Source organism: Pelobates fuscus, chromosome 6 (genome assembly GCF_036172605.1).
Source record: "Pelobates fuscus isolate aPelFus1 chromosome 6, aPelFus1.pri, whole genome shotgun sequence".
Lineage (NCBI taxonomy): Eukaryota > Metazoa > Chordata > Amphibia > Anura > Pelobatidae > Pelobates > Pelobates fuscus.
The window spans coordinates 27,403,197-27,425,373 of NC_086322.1; the positions used below are offsets into that span (position 1 = coordinate 27,403,197).

A 22,177-nucleotide genomic window follows, 5' to 3' on the forward strand; every position below is an offset into this window, starting at 1 on the left:
AGATTCACAATATCAGGAATATTTACAAACTCACACAGACACCAAAATACATACACATTCAACAGGAGCCAACATAACGTTTCGGCAAAGGTATCAAATATTTTTGGGCTGCTTTTCGACCCAAAGGTGAGCCTTGTAAAAAAAATAATATAAACCTTTCCATTTCAGACCATGCATATGCCATAGCGATGGGCGTATGGGTAGTAATTTAAACGCATTGATGATGTCTGTCTTACTCAGCCAAGCCCCTACACCAGCTGTTTTGGCATGAGCCCTAAAACAATGTGAACACACATGTAACAATCTGCATGCACTATATCCGCATGTACCTACATTAAAGTTGTTATACACCTGTGACTTCCCAAGGTAAACAATAGGATGACCGAGTTTGTCCTTGCCTGATCTGTCCATCCTAGTCTGTGTCTCCTGGAAAGTCCCAGGCGTGGACTCTGGCATGATGGGAGAATAGTTCGAGGCATGTGAGGTGGAAGCACAAATTGCACAAGCCGGTTTCTTCAGACTAGCAAAGTGTTTGCAAAATAGCTCAGTATCCATATGGCTCCAGTCAGTTTTAACGTTGTACTGAACCAAAATTGCATACGCCCTTGCCAAAAAGGACTGGTGGTAATCATAAAATGATGACCCATCATATTTATTTCCCAAGTCTACCAGCTTGTGCAAATAGAGGTTGAGTTCCTCTCGTCTATGCGGGTATACCAAATAAATTACATCCCGATAGATACCAAATGCAATGACAAAATCGGGTATAGACAGTTTCTTATTAAGTCTAGGGTCCCTGGCCTTTAACACCACCGAAAGATCACCATAAGCATAAGTGTGGTTCTCAATAACATTGTGTGATGCAATAAGAAATGCAACAAGATTAACATCCTTCCCCTCCAAGATGTCTTTCTTAATGTTTGCTGGAACCATATGCACCAAATTAATAATGTGGGTTTTGGAACCTGAAGGTAATTACCCGTTTGCAATCATGGAGCATCGGGGAGTACAGTAGCTGAGGGCATAGATGACATAACAGGAGGGCTCCGAGCCTCGATCCTATCAAATCTATCGTTGACCTTGCCCATAGATGCTTCTAGTAAGGCAACCATGGCATGAAGGTCTGAGTTGCCTGGACCACTTGTCCCCTCTCCCGCGCCTGAGTTATCGGTGTTAGTCCGCATTGGCTTGAACAGCTCAGCTTTCCTGGCTGTGGCAGGAAAAGGAATACTATGTCTACGAAGCTCCGCAGTAATACGAGGGATGATCCATGATCTTATAGAAGTTGGACTACCGATGTCGCCTTTTCGTGAAGATGACAAGGATCTGACCGGAGAACTGGGGAGAGACAAATTGTCTGTATCTTCAGATAGCTGGGACATACTAAAAGAAAATAGTCAAAACATAATCAGCAACTGTGCCATATTGGTTACTGGCTGGCTAACTAATGCCAAGTGGTGAAACAATTTCCTAAGTGTGGTGACAGGTGAGGTTCTATCTATTGATTTGTGCAAGGGAATTGCTGCCACCGAAACGTTGTGGCGGGGTGTTGGCCTCTCAATGACAACTAAAAGCATAACATCGAAAGAGAGTGACAAAGGAAGCCCTCTCTATGCGACAGTGGGAAGAGGCTAACTATGATTTGGCCCGAGGGGCGAGTATCCTGGAGGAAGGATCAGTAAGCGTGGAGGAAATGGGAGGCCTCACGGGACCACTGAGACTAAAGCGAAGAGGCCATCATTTTTATACTAGTGGCAGCCTAGATTAGATAAGCCAGAAACACTCAAATCACAATCTTAAAGGGAGGGGGGGAGAGGGGGCAGGCAAAACGTACCTGAGACCCACTTGCGTGTTTGGTTAGGTCAGAAATTGGTCACAACCCATACGGAACCAGAGACTTCCACCACTACTATAGTGGAAGAGAGGTTTAACCTAATGATAGCACAAGAGGAGTATATGTTATATAGAGTAACGAAGGACTCCCCCTTTAAGTGCTAAGAGAAAACCCGTAACCCAACACCTTACTCACTGGAAAGTAATATTTAGAGGTTTGATTGAACAAAACACAGGTGATATAAGCCAACCTGAACCTGAAAAGTAAGCATAGAGTAATAAGTAGGGGAATCTCTGAAAATACTAGACTATAATACAGTTCCGATACTAGCCAATACTAGCCTATAATACAGTAGCGTAATATGATACTGACCAGAATAACCATTTTAACCAACTTATATATTAATGATAAATATACGTGAGTATGACCGTAACCAGCTCAAATAGTTTTATATTAGTACTGACGCGTGTTGTTCCTGGCGATTAACTATAAGGGGGAAAAAAAGGCTTCATGCTGTAGAAGATAAGAGCTTCAATAAGTACAATCTCCTTATAATATGGAAGCTGAGCCATATATCTACATAGACAAACCATATGTGTCCTTAATTGCTGTAAAAAGCCTCCCAACATGAAAATTCATATAATATTATCAGCAATAATAACCACAATATATATATATATATATATATATATATATATATATATATATATATATATATACAGAAGGGGAACAAGGGGAGAGATAGAGAGGAAAAACAGTCTATCAGTATAGTGTTTTGAAACCTGTATTGTCATAATCTGCCTCCCAGTGTAAACACACCCCATATAAGCCTGCGTCCGTATGTGTGTGAATTCCGCACCCCGCCCCCTCCCCCCCGAAGCGGACCACAAGCGTGTGGAGGAGGGGTGAAGGGACCAGAACAAAATGTTAAACTTACGGTTTACAGAGCACCCGAGCGCGTGGCAAAGCAGCAGCTTGTTGCCGACCGTGGACCGTAGTGAACTGGAAGTGATCGCCTGCCAAACGTCTGAATCCACGGTGATGTAGCTAAAGTGGGGAGTGCTTAAGTAGGATCAACAAGCCCCTCCCACAACTACAGGCAAGCCTTTACATACATACATACATACACATATAACTGAACATGCATAAATGGGGTGCTGCTACTGGGGGCCAATTTATACAATACACAAGATCCAGTGCACTCACCTATCCACTAAACAGCAACTTCAATATTGACAGATTTATTAGTTTTTTTTTGTTTTTTTTAAAACACCTAATCTAGTCAAAAATAATGGGGGTTTAGTTACATTATATGATCTTACATTGCATAAGCCTGCCACAACGTCTATGTACCCCATCTTTGGCAGGCTTATGCAATATATGATCATGTAATGTAACTAAACCCCCATAAAGAGTTGAAGTGGTCTGGGTGCCATCTTGTCCCTTTGGAAATATCTGGTCACATGACATCATCATACATTTAAAAGCCTAATTCAAATATAACTATATGTATATATATATATATATATATATATATATATATATATATATAGAGAGAGAGAGAGAGAGAGAGAGAGAGAGAGAGAGAGAGAGAGAGAGAGAGAGAGAGAGAGAGAGAGAGAGAGAGAGAGAGAGAGAGAGAGAGAGAGAGAGAGTTTATATATTGAATTAGGCTTTTAAATGTATGTATATATATATATATATATATATATATATATATATATATACATACATACATTTAAAAGCCTAATTCAAACTCACACAGTCACCAAAATACATACACATATACAGGTAGTGCAGAATTATTAGGCAAGTTGTATTTTTGAGGATTAATTTTATTATTGAACAACAACCATGTTCTCAATGAACCCAAAACACTCATTAATATCAAAGCTGAATATTTTTGGAAGTAGTTTTTAGTTTGTTTTTAGTTTTAGCTATTTTAGGGGGATATCTGTGTGTGCAGGTGACTATTACTGTGCATAATTATTAGACAACTTAACAAAAAACAAATATATACCCATTTCAATTATTTATTTTTACCAGTGAAACCAATATAACATCTCAACATTCACAAATATACATTTCTGACATTCAAAAACAAAACAAAAACAAATCAGTGACCAATATAGCCACCTTTCTTTGCAAGGACACTCAAAAGCCTGCCATCCATGGATTCTGTCAGTGTTTTGATCTGTTCACCATCAACATTGCGTGCAGCAGCAACCACAGCCTACCAGACACTGTTCAGAGAGGTGTACTGTTTTCCCTCCTTGTAAATCTCACATTTGATGATGGACCACAGGTTCTCAATGGGGTTCAGATCAGGTGAACAAGGAGGCCATGTCATTAGATTCTTCTTTTATACCCTTTCTTGCCAGCCACGCTGTGGAGTACTTGGACGCGTGTAATGGAGCATTGTCCTGCATGAAAATCATGTTTTTCTTGAAGGATGCAGACTTCTTCCTGTACCACTGCTTGAAGAAGGTGTCTTCCAGAAACTGGCAGTAGGACTGGGAGTTGAGCTTGACTCCATCCTCAACCCGAAAAGGCCCCACAAGCTCATCTTTGATGATACCAGCCCAAACCAGTACTCCACCTCCACCTTGCTGGCGTCTGAGTCGGACTGGAGCTCTTTGCCCTTTACCAATCCAGCCATGGGCCCATCCATCTGGCCCATCAAGACTCACTCTCATTTCATCAGTCCATAAAACCTTAGAAAAATCAGTCTTGAGATATTTCTTGGCCCAGTGTTGACGTTTCAGCTTGTGTGTCTTGTTCAGTGGTGGTCATCTTTCAGCCTTTCTTACCTTGGCCATGTCTCTGAGTATTGCACACCTTGTGCTTTTGGGCACTCCAGTGATGTTGCAGCTCTGAAATATGGCCAAACTGGTGGCAAGTGGCATCTTGGCAGCTGCACGCTTGACTTTTCTCAGTTCATGGGCAGTTATTTTGCGCCTTGATCTTTCCACACGCTTCTTGCGACCCTGTTGACTATTTTGAATGAAATGCTTGATTGTTCGATGATCACGCTTCAGAAGCTTTGCAATTTTAAGAGTGCTGCATCCCTCTGCAAGATATCTCACTATTTTTGACTTTTCTGAGCCTGTCAAGTCCTTCTTTTGACCCATTTTGCCAAAGGAAAGGAAGTTGCCTAATAATTATGCACACCTGATATAGGGTGTTGATGTCATTAGACCACACCCCTTCTCATTACAGAGATGCACATCACCTAATATGCTTAATTGGTAGTAGGCTTTCGAGCCTATACAGCTTGGAGTAAGACAACATGCATAAAGAGGATGATGTGGTCAAAATACTCATTTGCCTAATAATTCTGCACTCCCTGTATACACATTTAAAAGCCCAATTCAATATATAAACTTTATATATATATATAGTTATATTTGAATTAAAGATGTTTGTTTTTTTGATCCTGAAGAAAGCCCAATGTGGGGCTGAAACGTCGATCATTTTTTTTTTTTAAAATCTTTATTTTTAGTGTGCATGGTGATAGAGACATACAAGCTCGTGGTGCCCCAATAGCAATCCTCGAGCATCTTTGGATTTTCTATGTTAATCAGCCAGCAAGGTTTGGCACCCGACATTTACCAGGACAGCATGAGTGCAAGGATTTTTTATGGTTTTTATATATATATATATATATGAAGGTAAAAACAGGAGCACTCACTTGGATTTTCAAAAGTGTATTTAAAGCATCAACACGAATCTACATCCGTATTGATGCTTTAAATACACTTTTGAAAATCCAAGTGAGTGCTCCTGTTTTTACCTTCATATTTACTGGCCTGGAGGCACCCGGGTAATATACTTCCATACATTATCTCTTTTTGGGGTTGAGTGCCAGAGTCTGGACTGCTATATATATATATATATATATACACATTTAAAAGCCTAATTCAATATATAAAATCTCTATATATAGCTATATTTGAATTAGGCTTTTAGATGTATGATGATGTCATGTGGCCAGATATTTCCAGCACTTTAAAGGGACAAGATGGCACCCAAGACCACTTCAGCTCATTGAAGTGATTTGGATGCTGTGTCCCTATTTCACGTAGTGCTGCAATGTAAAACATTGGAGCTCTAAGTCTGTCCTCAGTGACTGTCTACCGCTCTGCATGAGGACCTCCAGCACCAGATTTTCGAGATAGGAAAGCATTGAATAATGCTTTCCTATGGCGAGGTCTAATGTGCTCATTGCCATTGCCGCGCATGCACATTAGGTCTCCCCTGCCGGCTGAGGAGGGTAGGCGGAGCCTGACCCAGCGCTGAGAGACAGTCAGGTTAGTGGCTGAAGGAGTTTTAACCCCTTCAGCACCGCAGGAAGGGGTGCGCGAGGGATGGGAGGACCTTTTACACCTATAGTGCCAGCAAAACTGGTACTATAGGATCGCTTTAACTATTTCTATGCACATGATGTGGGTCTATGCTATATGTGATTACGGCTTATCGACTGTTACCTTGCATCTGTGGTGTGTTATTCTGCAATAAATAAATTTTTCTTTGGCACATAATGTAGCACACTTATATCTATCATAATTATATTTTGAGTAATTTTTGGAACCCTAGGTTTGGAGCACTGATGGCTGAGAAGAGGTTTTTAGGTAACTCCTGACTGTACCTGACATTGCTTGTTTATTCACTCCCTCACAGTCATCTTCTCCTCCCATAATGTCACCCTCATACACATTCACAACCCCCCCCCCCACCCCCACCCCACCAGCCCTTACGGACAGTCACTCCCATACACACAGTCACCCCACCCCTAATACAGTCTTACACAACACAGCTTTGTTATAAATACTACACACACATTAAAAGTATAAACAGACTTTTCATATTCACAGTGCACACATACACAAAGATATACTCTTGTAGAAGAGAAACAGGCACATACACATCTCAGGCACATACACAAATATAAAATGCCAAACATGCACACAAATTTACCAATACACACTGCCAGACATACTGAGTTAGATATACAAACAAGCAAATTCACACTGTCAGACACACAGACACATCTGCTATTGTGTGTATGTATTTCTGGGCATTAGTGTGTTTGCGTGTATGTGTGTCCATGTATTAGTGTGTGTATCAATGTGTGTGTGGGTGCCTGAGTGTATATTAGCACATGGCTGCAATGTGCACTGAAATGAAAATTACATTTAAACTTTACTTTCCAGGACACCCAAAATTGGATTCTCTAGGTTGTTCTTTTTGCAAACCACTTGTAGTAGAGTGGTTAAGTGAATCATAAGTCCACATTTAATTGATGCTTCCGTAATATTCTTTAGTATTTTAGCATACCAGTTCTGTTGGTCATTTCTCCCTCTGAACATTGGACACAGTCATAACAGCAGGTTTGTGTTCCTTGTCTCAGGACTTTTCTGGTTCCAGGTAAACAGTTTTCAGAACATACAGATTTTGGAATCTAAAGTAGATACAAAGTGAAATGTCAAATAAACCTCTTATTCCATGGCACATTGATTTAAAAATCTTACTCATTTGAAAATGTTACAGGTTCATATTTATTTTCCATTTTAGAGCCAACATGGAAAGTTACGTAACAAACAAAAGATTTAGGAAAACCAATAGTTTATTAACACTTTTAAATCCTACAGTTTGTGCTCCTAGCCATCCAGATGTCCTTCTGTTTTCTTATGTTCATGTACCCACACAGCTGCACTTTCCAATTCACAAACAAGCAGAGAAAATTGCATCAGAGACAAATGACATGTAGCCCCATGTAGCCAAAAGCACAGCTTAAGCGGAACAGGGCCTTGACAGGGGTTAGGAGGCGGGCCCAGGAGGAACAAACAGGACAGGTGGGTTATGGGTTATGTGGGTTTGGCTATTTAAGGGAGGAGCCATTTTGTGAGGTTCACTTCTAATTTCCTACCCGGTTTAGTTTGTGTGCATCCCGGTGCTCTCTATACTTGCTGGGTAGGGTTTCTCTCTTTGTCTCCTCTGCAGGGCCATGGATGTCGTGGAGAAGCTTCTGGAGGGAATCAGGACAGCGGCGCGGCAACAAGGAGCGGAATGGGTGCAGGCCCAGCTGGGCCCGGTCCTTGCTGCGGCGGCAGGACATGAGGCCGGAGACTCGCGCCCGGCGCGGGCCAGGAGGCCCCCGAGGCGTTTGAGCCCGGGAGGAGAACCGGAGGTCAGTGGCACGGGAGTGCAGGAGACAGCCAGTGGAAGTCGCAGCAGGCCCAGGAGCTGCCTGGTCGAGGCTCTGCCTCCCAGTGTGCGGCCGGGGCTTCGGCGTGGTGAGTCTAGACGGGCGGCTGCCCTGGACGTCGCTGCACCACCCCCTAACACGGATGGGGCCGTGCGCGGAGCAGGATCCAAAATGGCGGCCGGACGGCCTGGTGCGGGGCCTGGCGGGGCGGGGTCTCGGCCCAGGAGGGCACCCCCATCGGTCTTGGCAGTGGACAGCAGCACGCGGACTGGGACGGTCCGCGACGGGCCCAACGTACAGCAGGCAAGTGCAGGTACCCCTTCCGGGGGTCCCCTTGGCGTGGTGGGCAGGCGGGGAGTGAGGCCCGATTCCAGGGAGCGGGCGGACGGGGGGGCGGGTAGGCGAGCGGCCCAAGGGGAGCAGGGGTCGGGCGGAGGGCCCCTGGGGGGGGTGCGGGATGCTGCAAAGGGGTCTCGCGGAGTGCAGCCTGGGCAGGCTTCAGTGGGGGAGGGTGGGGGGTCCCTCGGTAGTTTGCTTGCGGGGCGGAGGGTAGTGCCTGCGGGTTCGGTGGATGTTAGGAGGGCGGTAGAGGGTAAGGGGAAAGGAAAGGCTCCCAGGTCCGGTCGGTCGGGGATAGCTGTTTTAGGGAGCGGGGTGTCACCGTCCGCGTCCGTAGAGGGCCCCGGGGGAGGTGTCCCTGGTCTGGGTTCTGTAGGAGCAGGGGTAGGTCGGGCTGCAGCGGGGTTGGGGCGCGGGGCAGGAAGCGGGGGGGGCGGGTCTAGTTCGGAGTCTGGTAGTGCTAGCCCCTCGCCGGTTAGGGCCCCCAGGACGCGCAGACGGAGGCCCCGGCGCAGGCGCGCTACGTCAGGGAGTTCGGCAGGGTCCGGGTCCCCCAGGTTGCACCGACGGGGGTTGGCATCCAAAGGTGACGGTAGGAGTCGTAGTCCACGTGGCAGGGCTCTCAGGGCCTTTGGGGCGCGACGGCGGGAGGATACCCGGCGGGAGGCTTTGGCGGTTGGCAGGCGCTCCCCGGTTCGGGACGGGAAGGTAATGGGGGAACAGTACGCCTTGCCCAGGACTTCTTCTCCTCTTTCCAGGTCCCGGAGTCGCTCCTCATCTGAGTTTTCCAGGCACCGGGTGGGCTCCCTGGTTGGCGGGACATCGGCGGATGGCGTTCATCCTGGACGGGCAGTGACGGACTGTGCAGCCCCGGGTATCCTCGGCTCCAGGGGCTTGGCCGGTGAGTCTACGGAATCGCTACAGTCCAGTGCACTAGTACAAACACTGCAGTCACTACTCCACTCACTGGGAGCGGGGGGTGGCACACAAGGTAGCGTAGGGCAGGTGTGGACGCAAGGGGGAGGTGAGGCGGGGTCCGGTCTAGGGACCCCGGCGGCAGTTGCGGGCGGGGAAGCTGTGTCGGCTTCCAGCGCGGGTGAGGCGGGAAGCGAACGGGCGGAGTTGACGGGTGGGGTGACGGAAGCGGCGAGGCAGCATGCGTATGTGTCCTTCGCGGGCCCGCTGGGGGTGCACCTCAAGCAGGAGGTGAAAGATAAAATCTGGAAAGGGGAATTTTGCGAGATCTTCTCTCTTCTTCCCTTGGAGGACTTTCTTGACCTCAAGGAGGAGGACAAGAAGGACGAAAAGAAGGAGGAGGAGGAGAAACGGCGGAGGTATCGCAAGATACCGAAGTCTTTTGGTAACTGGCTACGGGCATTCTGTATCCTGGCCAGCGTAATCGGGGAAAAATCGCCGGGCTCCTGCTCGTCCCTGTTTTGCTACTTGGACGGCATATGGGAGGCATACCGCACCTATGGCGGATTGGCATGGTGGCGGTATGATGAGCAGTTCCGGCAGCGGCTGGCGGCGAATCCGGGCATGCGGTGGGACCAGATGGACCTGCCTCTCTGGATGAAGCTCATGATGGCGCAGAAGGCGCAGCCCTTTCAGCACGCGGCTGGCGCTAAGGGTCAGTCCTCCTCGTCGGCCGCCTCGCAGAAGGGCTTATGCTGGCTCTTTAATGAGGGCCAGTGCAAGTGGGGCGCAGCCTGCCGCTTCAAGCACGAGTGCTCGGGCTGCGGTGGGGCTCATGGGCTCCAACGATGTTTCAAGAAAGGAAAGTCCGGGGGGACGGGAGCCTCTGCCGTGGTTGGCGGCGGAGGGTCTCCCACTACCTCGGGGGCTAACCCCGGTGAAACTAGACGCGATGGAGCCCTGGCTAAACCGCTACGGTAACAGGGCAGACGCGGAGCTGCTTCGGGCGGGGTTTGGGCAAGGGTTTGTTATTCCTTTTCGGGAGAGGGGTGGCACTGCGTGCCCTCATAATCTCAAGTCGGTGGTGGAGTTTCCAGAGGTGGTTCGGGAGAAGCTGGACAAGGAGGTGCGGTTGGGTAGGATGGCGGGGCCTTTCTCGGCCCCGCCGCTGGAGGGCCTTCGGGTCTCTCCCCTCGGAGTGGTCCCCAAGAAAGAAACAGGGAAGTTTCGGCTCATTCACCATCTTTCCTATCCTAAAGGGGGGTCGGTGAACGACGACATTGACAGGGACCTATGCTCGGTCTCTTATGCATCATTTGACCAGGCGGTCGAGCTGGTGAAGAGAGCCGGGCGTGGTGCGTTGATGGCCAAGGTGGATATCGAGGCTGCTTTTAGATTGCTCCCGGTACACCCGGCGTGTCACCACCTGTTAGGGTGCTTCTTTGAGGGGGGCTACTTTGTGGATTTGTGCCTTCCCATGGGGTGTTCCATTTCGTGCTCTTACTTTGAGAAGTTTAGTTCATTTCTCGAGTGGGTGGTGCGGATGGAAGCGGGAGATAAAGCGGTGGTGCACTATCTGGATGATTTCCTGTGTGTGGGGCCGGCCGGCTCTCCCGCGTGCCAGCACTTGTTAGGTACTATTCAATGGGTGGCGGGCTGCTTTGGGGTGCCGCTGGCGGCGGATAAAACTGAGGGCCCGACTGAGTGCCTTAGTTTCCTGGGTCTGGAGATCGATTCAGTGCGGGGGGAATGTCGGCTGCCGCGGGCAAAGCTAGAAGGGTTGCGCGGCGTGGTGGCAGAGGTGCGTCGGGCACGGAAGGTGACCCTGCGCCGACTGCAGTCGCTGGTCGGTATGCTCAATTTCGCCTGTAGGGTGATACCCATGGGTAGGGTGTTTAGCCGCAGCTTATCGGCGGCTACCGCGGGGATTCGTTCCCCTCACCATTTCATACGGGTATCTTCGTCCATGCGGGCAGACTTGGGGGTGTGGGATACCTTCCTCAGGGACTTTAACGGGACGGTGTTCTTTCGGCAAGGGGGCGTGTCGACAGCCGAGCTGGAGCTGTATACCGACGCGTCGGGTAGCGTGGGTTTTGGGGCCTACTTCAGCGGGAGCTGGTGTGCAGAAAAGTGGCCGGAGGCATGGGGGCGGAGCCCCCTCATGCGTAACCTGGCGTTTCTAGAGCTGTTCCCACTGGTGGTGGCGTTGGCTCTGTGGGGGGACCGGCTGAGGGACAGGAAGGTAGTTTTCTTCTCGGACAACATGTCCGTGGTGCGCGCGGTTAATAATCAGTCTGCGGCATCGAGGCCGGTGGTGACTCTGCTGCGTCGCTTTGTTTTGTTGTGCATGTCCCTGAATGTGGTCTTTCGCGCGCGCCATGTGCCAGGGTACTTGAACGAGGTGGCTGACGCTCTGTCTCGTTTTCAGTGGTCCCGGTTTCGAATGATGGCCCCGGAGGCCCAGGACAGGGGTCAGCCGTGCCCGATCGAGATGTGGCAACTAGGAGCGTCCTGCTTGGCGGACTCGTGAAGGCTTCGCTGGCACCGGCCACATGGGCCGCATACAGTAAGGTCTGGAGTTCATGGGAACGTTCCTGGGGCGGGCTGGGCCGAGGGGTACGAGGGGAGCCGCCTCTGGATGCCTTCTTGTGGTTTACCTTTCAATTACTGGCGGGGGGCGCCTCCCCGGCGGTGATTGACAGGAACATGGCTGCAATGGCGTTCTGGTTCAAGCTCCATGGGGGAGCGGACCTTACCAAGGCGTTTATTGTCCGGCAAGCACTCAAAGGGTATCGGAGGGCTCGGAGGGCCCCCGACGCTAGGCGCCCGGTGTCGGTGCATGTGCTGGAAGGGCTTGTTCAGGTGCTGCCCACCATTTGTTTCAACGCATTTGAGGTGTCGCTATTCCGTGTGGCATTTCTTTTGGCTTTCTTTGGGGCGTTCCGCGTCGGGGAGTTGGTGAGCAACACCCGGGCGGCCACGGGGGGCCTACAGGTGTCCGGGGTACGTATACTGGATGGGAAGCTGGTGGTACACTTGGCTAGGTCCAAGACGGATGTGGAAGGTAAGGGCCGGACGTTACGCTGGGGGCTCTGCCGGGCTCGGCACTGTGCCCAGTAGCTGCGGTGTCGGAGTATTTGGATCAGAGGCCCGCGGTTGGCGGGTCCCTGTTGGTCCACGCGGATGGCTCGTCGCTCTCTCGCTTCCAATTTCAGAAAGTCTTCAGTCTGGGTCTGGGTCGGATGGGACTGGATGCCGGCACATACGGTACCCACTCCTTTCGTATTGGGGCGGCCACGGAGGCCACACGTCTAGGTCTGGGGGATGAGGTAGTCAAGCGGATTGGGAGATGGGAATCTGTTAGGTTCCGCTCATATGTACGCTTGGGTTTGTTGGAACACTAAGGGGCATTGGGGCGGCCTTGGGGGTACGGGTGGTTTTTTTTATCCTGTGTTTTCTTTCTTCCCCAGGCCGGGTCGCTTGGATCGTGGGTCATTCCTTCGTTTTCTGGGCTGGACGGAGGGCTGCAGCTCGAGCACGAGGCCAGCAGCTGGGCTTTCCGGAGGGTCAGCTCGTAGTGCGCTGGTGGGGGTATCGGGGCTTTTGCTGGGGGGACGTCTGCAGGGCAATATTTGGTATGGTCGCAGGTGGGGCGCGGCCGGATATGCTAGTCTTACATGCAGGCGGTAATGACCTGGGCCTCACCCCGCAGCGGAGGCTGGTTAAATGGATGAAGCAGGATCTTAACCGGTTGGTTGATCTGCTTCCCGGGGTGATGCTGGTATGGTCTGAGATTGTTCCGAGGCGGCGGTGGCGGTACGCACGGGACCCGGTAGCCATTGACAGATGCAGGGGTAAGGTGAACAGCCTGATGGCGAGTTTTGTCAGAAAACTGGGGGGAGTGGTGGTAAGGCACCAGGAGCTGGAGGAGGGGTTGGATGGGTATTACCGCTCGGACGGTGTACACCTTTCGGCAGTGGGTTACGACCTGCTGAACTTGGGTCTGCAGGAAGGGATGCAGAGGGCGTTCCTTCTTCGGGGTGGCGGAGCTCAGACAGCTTAAGGGGTCAAGGTCTGAGCTTGTGGCGGGATAGGGAGCTGAGAGAGAGGACATAGGCTCCCTATGAGGAACGTGAGGAACATGGAGAAATTGGAATTATGGTCAATGGTGGTTTCGAGTCCTGGAGGTGGCTCAGAACCTGGTGGGGCAGGGGTATCCGGGTATACCCCTGCCATGGTTACTTATGGTTGGCACTTGTTCGGTTCAAGTTGGCGAGGTTGGAAAATGTCGTTATATATTTGTATTTGTTATGTTGGGGGTCATTGCCCTCTATTAAAAAGAAGGATACGGATGAGAGGGGCGGAAGGTGGGGGCAATGACCCATGTTTATATGTTAATTTATTTAAAGCAATATTATCGTTATATATTATATAAATTATTTAATAAAGCTGTGGACAAATTTTCCCATATACCAGGTGTCAGTGTGTTATTGGGTTAGGTATGTGGGGGGGTTTTGTCCAAGGTTCCGCCAGCCCATATGGCGACTATACACCGGTCATGTAGCCCCATGTAGCCAAAAGCACAGCTTAAGCGGAACAGGGCCTTGACAGGGGTTAGGAGGCGGGCCCAGGAGGAACAGACAGGACAGGTGGGTTATGGGTTATGTGGGTTTGGCTATTTAAGGGAGGAGCCATTTTGTGAGGTTCACTTCTAATTTCCTACCCGGTTTAGTTTGTCCCGCCCACCCTCCCCGTATATTTATGTTTAGATAGGAGTTATCCCATTTTTTCACAGCGGCGGGATAGGGAGCTGAGAGAGAGGACATAGGCTCCCTATGAGGAACGTGAGGAACATGGAGAAATTGGAATTATGGTCAATGGTGGTTTCGAGTCCTGGAGGTGGCTCAGAACCTGGTGGGGCAGGGGTATCCGGGTATACCCCTGCCATGGTTACTTATGGTTGGCACTTGTTCGGTTCAAGTTGGCGAGGTTGGAAAATGTCGTTATATATTTGTATTTGTTATGTTGGGGGTCATTGCCCTCTATTAAAAAGAAGGATACGGATGAGAGGGGCGGAAGGTGGGGGCAATGACCCATGTTTATATGTTAATTTATTTAAAGCAATATTATCGTTATATATTATATAAATTATTTAATAAAGCTGTGGACAAATTTTCCCATATACCAGGTGTCAGTGTGTTATTGGGTTAGGTATGTGGGGGGGTTTTGTCCAAGGTTCCGCCAGCCCATATGGCGACTATACACCGGTCAAGGAGGAAGATAGACACACAAGAGTTGCTTCAATTGATACCTGCAAGTTGTTATGCTACATTAACTGAAACTCACCATTTAAAGGGCCACTCATAAATCCATAAATAAAGCTATCATAGATTTTTTAATAATTGTGGGACTCAGATAAACCTATTATATTCATCAACTGTGATATTTATTTTAATGAATTGATTTTAAAAAATCCCACTACAAATAAAGAAACAATAATAAAGAAACAAAGACTGAATATTTACAAAAATCACTCATATCGCAAAATGGAATATAGGTGTTTAAACTGTTTGAAAATATGCATTCCTTTGCCAATTAATTAAGTGCATGCTCATTAAAAATGATTCTGTAAGGTATATTGACAGTATTATGTGGGTGGTGGACTGTGTCTTTATTTGTATTTTTTAGGCTTGTTAGTACTTCAAAATATTGAACATGTATAAAATGTGTATATACATTTTATTAGATGTGTATTCATCCTATTGCATAGTTACAAAGCTACATAGCTGAAAAGAGACTTGCATCCATCAAGTTCAGCCTTTCTCACATATGTTTTTGCTGTTGATCCAAAAGAAGGCAACAAAAATTCAGTCTGAAACGCTTACAATTTTGCAATAAACTTGGAACAAATTCCTTCTTGAACCTAGAATGAAAGTCTTGGATCAAGAAGTTATTACCCCACTAATTAGAAATAGTATTCCCGCATATTATGTTTTTGCAAGTAATTATCCAATTTCTGTTGAAACATCTGTATGGACTCTGATAACACTACCTCTTCAGTGAATTTCACATCCTTAACCCCTTAACGCCGTTACGACGTTCCATGCCGTCCCGCATTAAATGGGTTTTAAAGCCGTTGCGACGGCATGGAACGCCGTAACGGCTTTGAGCCCCAGGAGATGAGTTGTACTCACCTCCACCGCGATCCTCTTCTGGGGGGCTGCCTGACAGCCCCCCTCTGGCAAATGAGGCCCCCGGGGGCCATGTGATTGCTCTCAAAGAGCGATCACATGGCCCCCTATAGCTGGCTATGGATCTGCCAGCAGGGGGACTGTCTGAAATATCAGACAGTCCCACTGCTGGTGGGAAAGTAAAAAAAAAATAAAATTAAACAAGTGTACATAGATATTATATATATGTAACGTCTTACAAAGTGTATTTTAATACTAATATAAGTATATATATTAATATTAAAATACACTTAGAATGACGTTACATATATATAATATGTATATATATTATATATATATATATATATATATATATAATAGAATAATAGATGTACATATATATATTATATATAAATACGTATAATTAAAATAATAAATAAATAAAATAATTAAATAAATAAATAAAATATTGAAACAAAATGTAATATAAATTATATATGCATATGTAATTTCATTCTAACCGTATTTTGTTATTAATATATATATATCGGTAACAAAATACACTTAGAATGACATTCTATATATATCTATCTATATATAAAATACAAATAACCGCAAATATATACATATGGATAAATACATATAATTACATAAAAGATTATATTAGTATACACGTAGAATTTAAATACCTATAAATGCATATATATTACAATTCTATGTGTATATTTCAATAATCTTTTAACATAATTATGTGATTTGATTAATTAAAATTTGATTGACATGCCTGACAACACAGGGAGAAAGTGCAGAGAATTTAATTCGCATGCACTATATTTGACCCTGTAACTCTCCAAGACACCATAAAACCTATACATAGGGGGTACTGTTTTACTCGGGAGACTTCGCTGAACTCAAATATTAGTGATTCAAACTGGTAAATTGTATTGCAACGATGATATTTTAAGTAAAAGTGACGTTTTTCGCATTTTTTACAAACGAACTGCACTTTTATGGTCTATATTATTGTTGTAATATGTTCTACACTAATATTTGTGTTTAGTGAAGTCTCCCGAGAATAAAAGTACCCCCCATGTACAGGTTTTATGGTGTTTTGGAAAGTTAGAGAGTCACATATAAGGCTTGCATTTCATTTTTTTCACATTGAAATTTGCCAGATTGGTTATGTTGCCTTTGAGAGCGTATGGTAGCCCAGGAATGAGAATTACCCCCATGATGGCATACCATTTGCAAAAGTAGACAACCCAAGGTATTGCAAGTGGGGTATGTCCAGTCTTTCTTAGTAGCCACTTACTCACAAACACTGGCCAAATATTCGTTTTTTGCTTTTTTCACACAAAAACAAATATGAACGCTAACTTTGGACAGTGTTTGTGACTAAGTGGCTACTAAAAAAAGACTAAACATACCCCCCTTTCAATACCTTGGCTTGTCTACTTTTTCAAATGCTATGCCATTATGGGGGTAATTCTCATCCCTGGGCTACCACACCGTCTCAAAGGTAACATTACTAATCTGGAAAATTTCAATTTAAAAATGGAATGTTCTATATTTGACCCTGTAACTTTCCAAAACAACATAAAACCTGTTAATGGGGGGTACTGTTGTACTCGTGAGACATCGCTGATTACAAATATGTGCATTTTTTTGCAGTAAAAGCTAACAGTGTTATGACATTCACAGTTAAAATGTCAGACCGAAATGCAAATTTAAAAAATAATCTTATTTTCTCACATTTTTTTAAAATTTATTCATAATAAATTATGTTCCATATATGAATAATTAATGATAGATTAAAGCCCTGTTTCTCCTGAACAAAATGATATATAATAAGTGTGGGTGCATATAATTTGAAAGAGGGGAACTACGGGTGAACAGACATATAGTGCAAATTCTAGTTTTTGTTTACGTTTTGTTTTGATCAGAACGTGTACCATTGACTCCGTCCTGAAGGGGTTAATGTTCAGCTCCCTGCAGATTCTGGAACTTTCTGCAGGAGTGTGAATGAGCTCTTACATCCTGTCTGCAGAAGGAAGAGAAAGTATTGCCATTGCTGTTCTGCTGCTGTCCTACATTCTGCTGGATCTCTCTGGAGATATCTGCAGTTATAGAAGTCACTCAAAGGTACTGTCTCCAGAGATTGCTTCAGGATTCTCCCTAATAACTGTATCTGGGTAGCGCGACCTACACCTAAGGGCCCCAACGTTGTGCACATAATTTACCTGCAGGTACCTAGGAGTTTAACTGTTCAGATGTATTATTGATATTATTAAAGGGACTCTATAGTCAACATATAAAAGCAAGAAAGACAGGTCCCCCAGCCTTCCTATTTGCTTCTATATGTACTTTCATTTATTAAAAATTATTTTCAAAGCATTTTTATATTAAAATCTTACCTCCGTTCCAGCGCCGAGCTCCCCGCAAGGCCACGCCCCCTTTTTAGTCAAAATGACGAAATCGCGGGGCTCAATCAGACGCTTCTCTCAAAGAAGCATCATCGCAATGTGGTGCACATGCGCGGCTTCGCGCTGCACCAATCACGTTCTTCATAGAGCGGCATTGAATGCCGCCCTATGAAGACACTCAGCGCTATACCGCGCATGTGCGCGGTATGCGCGTTCGCGAGCTGAGCTGAGTGACAGCTCAGCTCGCTGTGTGCCCTCCCCCCTCCTACGGCAACTCTCCTCCTCCAAACTTTGCATGCAAACACTATATATAGAGATTTCTCTATATATAGTGTTTGCATACAAACACACACATATTGTTAATCATACACACACACTTTAAATAAATATTGTTAAACACATACACACTCTATTTCTACTTCTTTCTATTTATCTATTTCTTTCTATCTATATCTATCTACTTCTTTCTATTTATCTATTTCTTTCTATCTATATCTATCTAATTCTTTCTATTTTTCTCTATTCCTTTCTATCTATCTCTATTTTTTATCTATTTCTTTCTATCTCTTTCTATCTATCTATTTCTAACTACCTATCTACTTCTTTCTATCTATATCTATCTATTTCTATTTCTCTTTCTATCAATATATTTCTATCTAATTCTATCTATCTTTTTCTTTCTTTCTATCTATCTATGTCTATCTATATCTCTTTCTTTCTATCTATCTATATCTATCTATTTCTTTCTATCAATCTATCTATCTCTATCTATTTCTTTCTATCTATCTATCTCTCTATCTATCTCTATCTATCTATCTATCTATCTATCTCTCTATCTATCTCTCTATCTATCTCATCTATCTATCTATCTCTTTCTTTCTTTCTAGCTATATCTATCTCTTTCTATCTATCTAGCTATATCTATCTCTTTCTATCTATCTAGCTATATCTATCTCTTTCTATCTATCTAGCTATATCTATCTCTTTCTATCTATCTAGCTATATATATCTCTTTCTATCTATCTAGCTATATATATCTCTTTCTATCTATCTAGCTATATCTATATATTTCTATCTATCTAGCTATATCTATCTATTTCTATCTATCTAGCTATATCTATCTCTTTCTATCTATCTAGCTATATCTATCTCTTTCTATCTATCTCTTTCTTTATTTCTATCTATCTATCTATATCTATCTATTTCTATCTATCTATATATTTATCTATATTTATTTCTGTATATATCTATATCTATTTCTATCTATATCTATCTATCTATCTATCTATATCCATCTCTTTCTTTCTATCTATATCCATCTCTTTCTATCTATATCCATCTCTTTCTTTCTTTCTATATCCATCTCTTTCTTTCTTTCTATATCCATCTCTTTCTTTCTTTCTTTCTTTCTATCTATATCCATCTCTTTCTTTCTTTCTTTCTATCTATATCCATCTCTTTCTTTCTTTCTTTCTTTCTATCTATATCCATCTCTTTCTTTCTTTCTTTCTATCTATATCCATCTCTTTCTTTCTTTCTTTCTATCTATATCCATCTCTTTCTTTCTTTCTTTCTATCTATATCCATCTCTTTCTTTCTTTCTTTCTTTCTATCTATATCTATCTCTTTCTTTCTATCTATCTATCTCTTTCTTTCTATCTATATCTATCTCTTTCTTTCGATCTATATCTATCTCTTTCTTTCTATCTATCTATATCCATATCTTTCTTTCTACCTATATCTATCTCTTTCTTTCTACCTATATCTATCTCTTTCTTTCTACCTATATCTATCTCTTTCTTTCTATCTATATCTATCTCTTTCTTTCTATCTATATCTATCTCTTTCTTTCTATCTATATATATCTCTTTCTTTCTATCTATATATATCTCTTTCTTTCTATCTATCTATATATATATATATATATATATATATATATATATATATATATATATATATATATATATATATATATATCTTTCTTTCTATCACTCTCTTTCTTTCTATCTATCACTATCTCTTTCTTTCTATATATCACTATCTCTTTCTTTCTATCTATCACTATCTCTTTCTTTCTATCTATCTATATATCTATCTATCTATCTATCTATATCTTTCTATTTATCTATCTATCTATCTATCCCTCACTCCCACTCTCTCACTCCCACTCTCTCACTCCCACTCTCTCACTCCCACTCTCCCACTCTCTCACTCTCTCACTCTCACTCTCACTCTCTCACTCTCTCTCTCACCCCCACTCTCTCACTCCCACTCTCTCACTCCCACTCTCTCACTCCCACTCTCTCACTCCCACTCTCTCACCCCCACTCTCTCACCCCCACTCTCTCACCCCCACTCTCTCACTCCCACTCTCTCACTCCCACTCTCTCACTCCCACTCTCTCACTCCCACTCTCTCACTCCCACTCTCTCACTCCCAAATAATATAATATGGAACAGTTTAATAGCATGGGAAATTTAACATCTGATAAGTTTGTAAAGAATGCATTTATAAAATTCAATTTTTGTAGTCACCCACCCACAGTCACTCACTCACACTCCGTCACCCACCCACTCACACTCAGTCACCAACCCACACTCACAATCACTCAGTCACCAACCCACACTCAGTCACCTGCCCACACTCACAATCACTCAGTCACAACCCACACTCACAATCACTCAGTCACCAACCCACACTCACTCGCCAACCCACACTAACAATCACTCAGTCACAACCCACACTCACAATCACTCACTCACCTGCCCACACTTACTCGCCAGCCCACACTCACAATCACTCACTAACCTACACTCAGTCACTTTTCATTTTGATATATATATATATATATATATATATATATATATATAGTATAGTCCGATGCTTGCACTCCAGTAAAAGTATTAGTATAGCCCGGTGCTTGTCAGCAATAATGATAGATATAGAATAGGAAAAGCACTCCAGGGACTTCATTTAGAGGGTGGAAAAATAAACTTAACTTTTATTCAGCAACTGCCATGAGTGATCACTCATGGCAGTTGCTGAATAAAAGTTAAGTTTATGTTTTCCCTGGGGTGCTTTTCCTATTTTATATATATATATATATATATATATATATATATATATATATACACACACACACACACACAGAGCAATAAGAGATGCACTCTCCGGTCTTTGTAAATAATCCAATTGTATTTATTCAAAAAAATTTTACATTATCCGATCAGATGGGATTTTATCGGATGATGTAAAAAATGTTTGAATAAATACAATTGGATTATTTACAAAGACCGGAGAGTGCATCTCTTATTGCTGTATATAGTTCATAACGTGGGATTGCACCAAGGCATCTAAATAGCTAACTGGAGAAAGGGTGAGTGCCAAGCTACCAATTTTTGTATATATATATATATATATATATATATATATATATATACACACACACATATTAAATACAGAATCCAGCGCACTCCCTTATTAACTAAACAGTGATTTCAAATCTTAGAGATTGTAATAGTTTTATTTAAAAACACCTCACCTAGGCAAACATTGATGGAGGTTTAGTTACATTATATGATCATACATTGCATAAGCCTGCCAACTGCATCAAAGTACCCCATATTCGTCAGGTCCTACTAGTAGCAGCCTAATGCTTGCTCTTATGAGATGAATCCACTTACTTGGGAAATACTTCCTTACTAGGACTCTCTGCAAGTCAAGGCTAAATAGGGTCCTGGAATGAGGCATGTTCAGGTGAGTGCAGCCCTCTTGGTTTCTTATTACATATTTGGGAGTCCGAGGCCAACTCCTTGGTTTTGCACCATCAATGTTACAGGTGCCTGATTCCAGGATCCTATTTAGCCTTGACTTGCAGAGAGTCCCAGTAAGGAAGTATTTCCCAAGTAAGTGGATTAATCTCATAAGAGCAAGCATTAGGCTGCTGATAGACCTGCCAAATTTGGGGTACTTTGATGCAGTTGGCAGGCTTATGCAATGTATGATTATATAATGTAACTAAACCTCCATCAATTTTTGCCTAGGTGAGGTGTTTTTAAATAAAACTATTACAATCTCTAAGATTTGAAATCACTGTTTAGTTAATAAGCGAGTGCGCTGGATTCTGTATTTTGTATATTTTGGCCCCAGCAGCACACTATAATGTATGCATGTTCAGGTGAGTGCAGCCCTCTTGGTTTCTTTTATATATATATATATATATATATATATATATATATTTGTGTACGGGGTCATTCGAGGACGTACGATTAAAATATGTAGTTTGATA

At 44.2% G+C, this 22,177-nt stretch overlaps 1 protein-coding gene across 1 annotated transcript in view; it reads right to left on the bottom strand.

Moving 5' to 3' along the window:
* The window catches only part of LOC134566026 (vomeronasal type-2 receptor 26-like), a 48,679-nt gene that overhangs the window by 11,762 nt on the left and 14,740 nt on the right, over window positions 1-22,177 (bottom strand). The window contains exon 2 of the mRNA XM_063425739.1: window positions 7,172-7,295. Coding sequence (XP_063281809.1) covers window positions 7,172-7,295 — 124 coding nt within the window. The remainder of the gene's footprint in view (window positions 1-7,171; window positions 7,296-22,177) is intronic.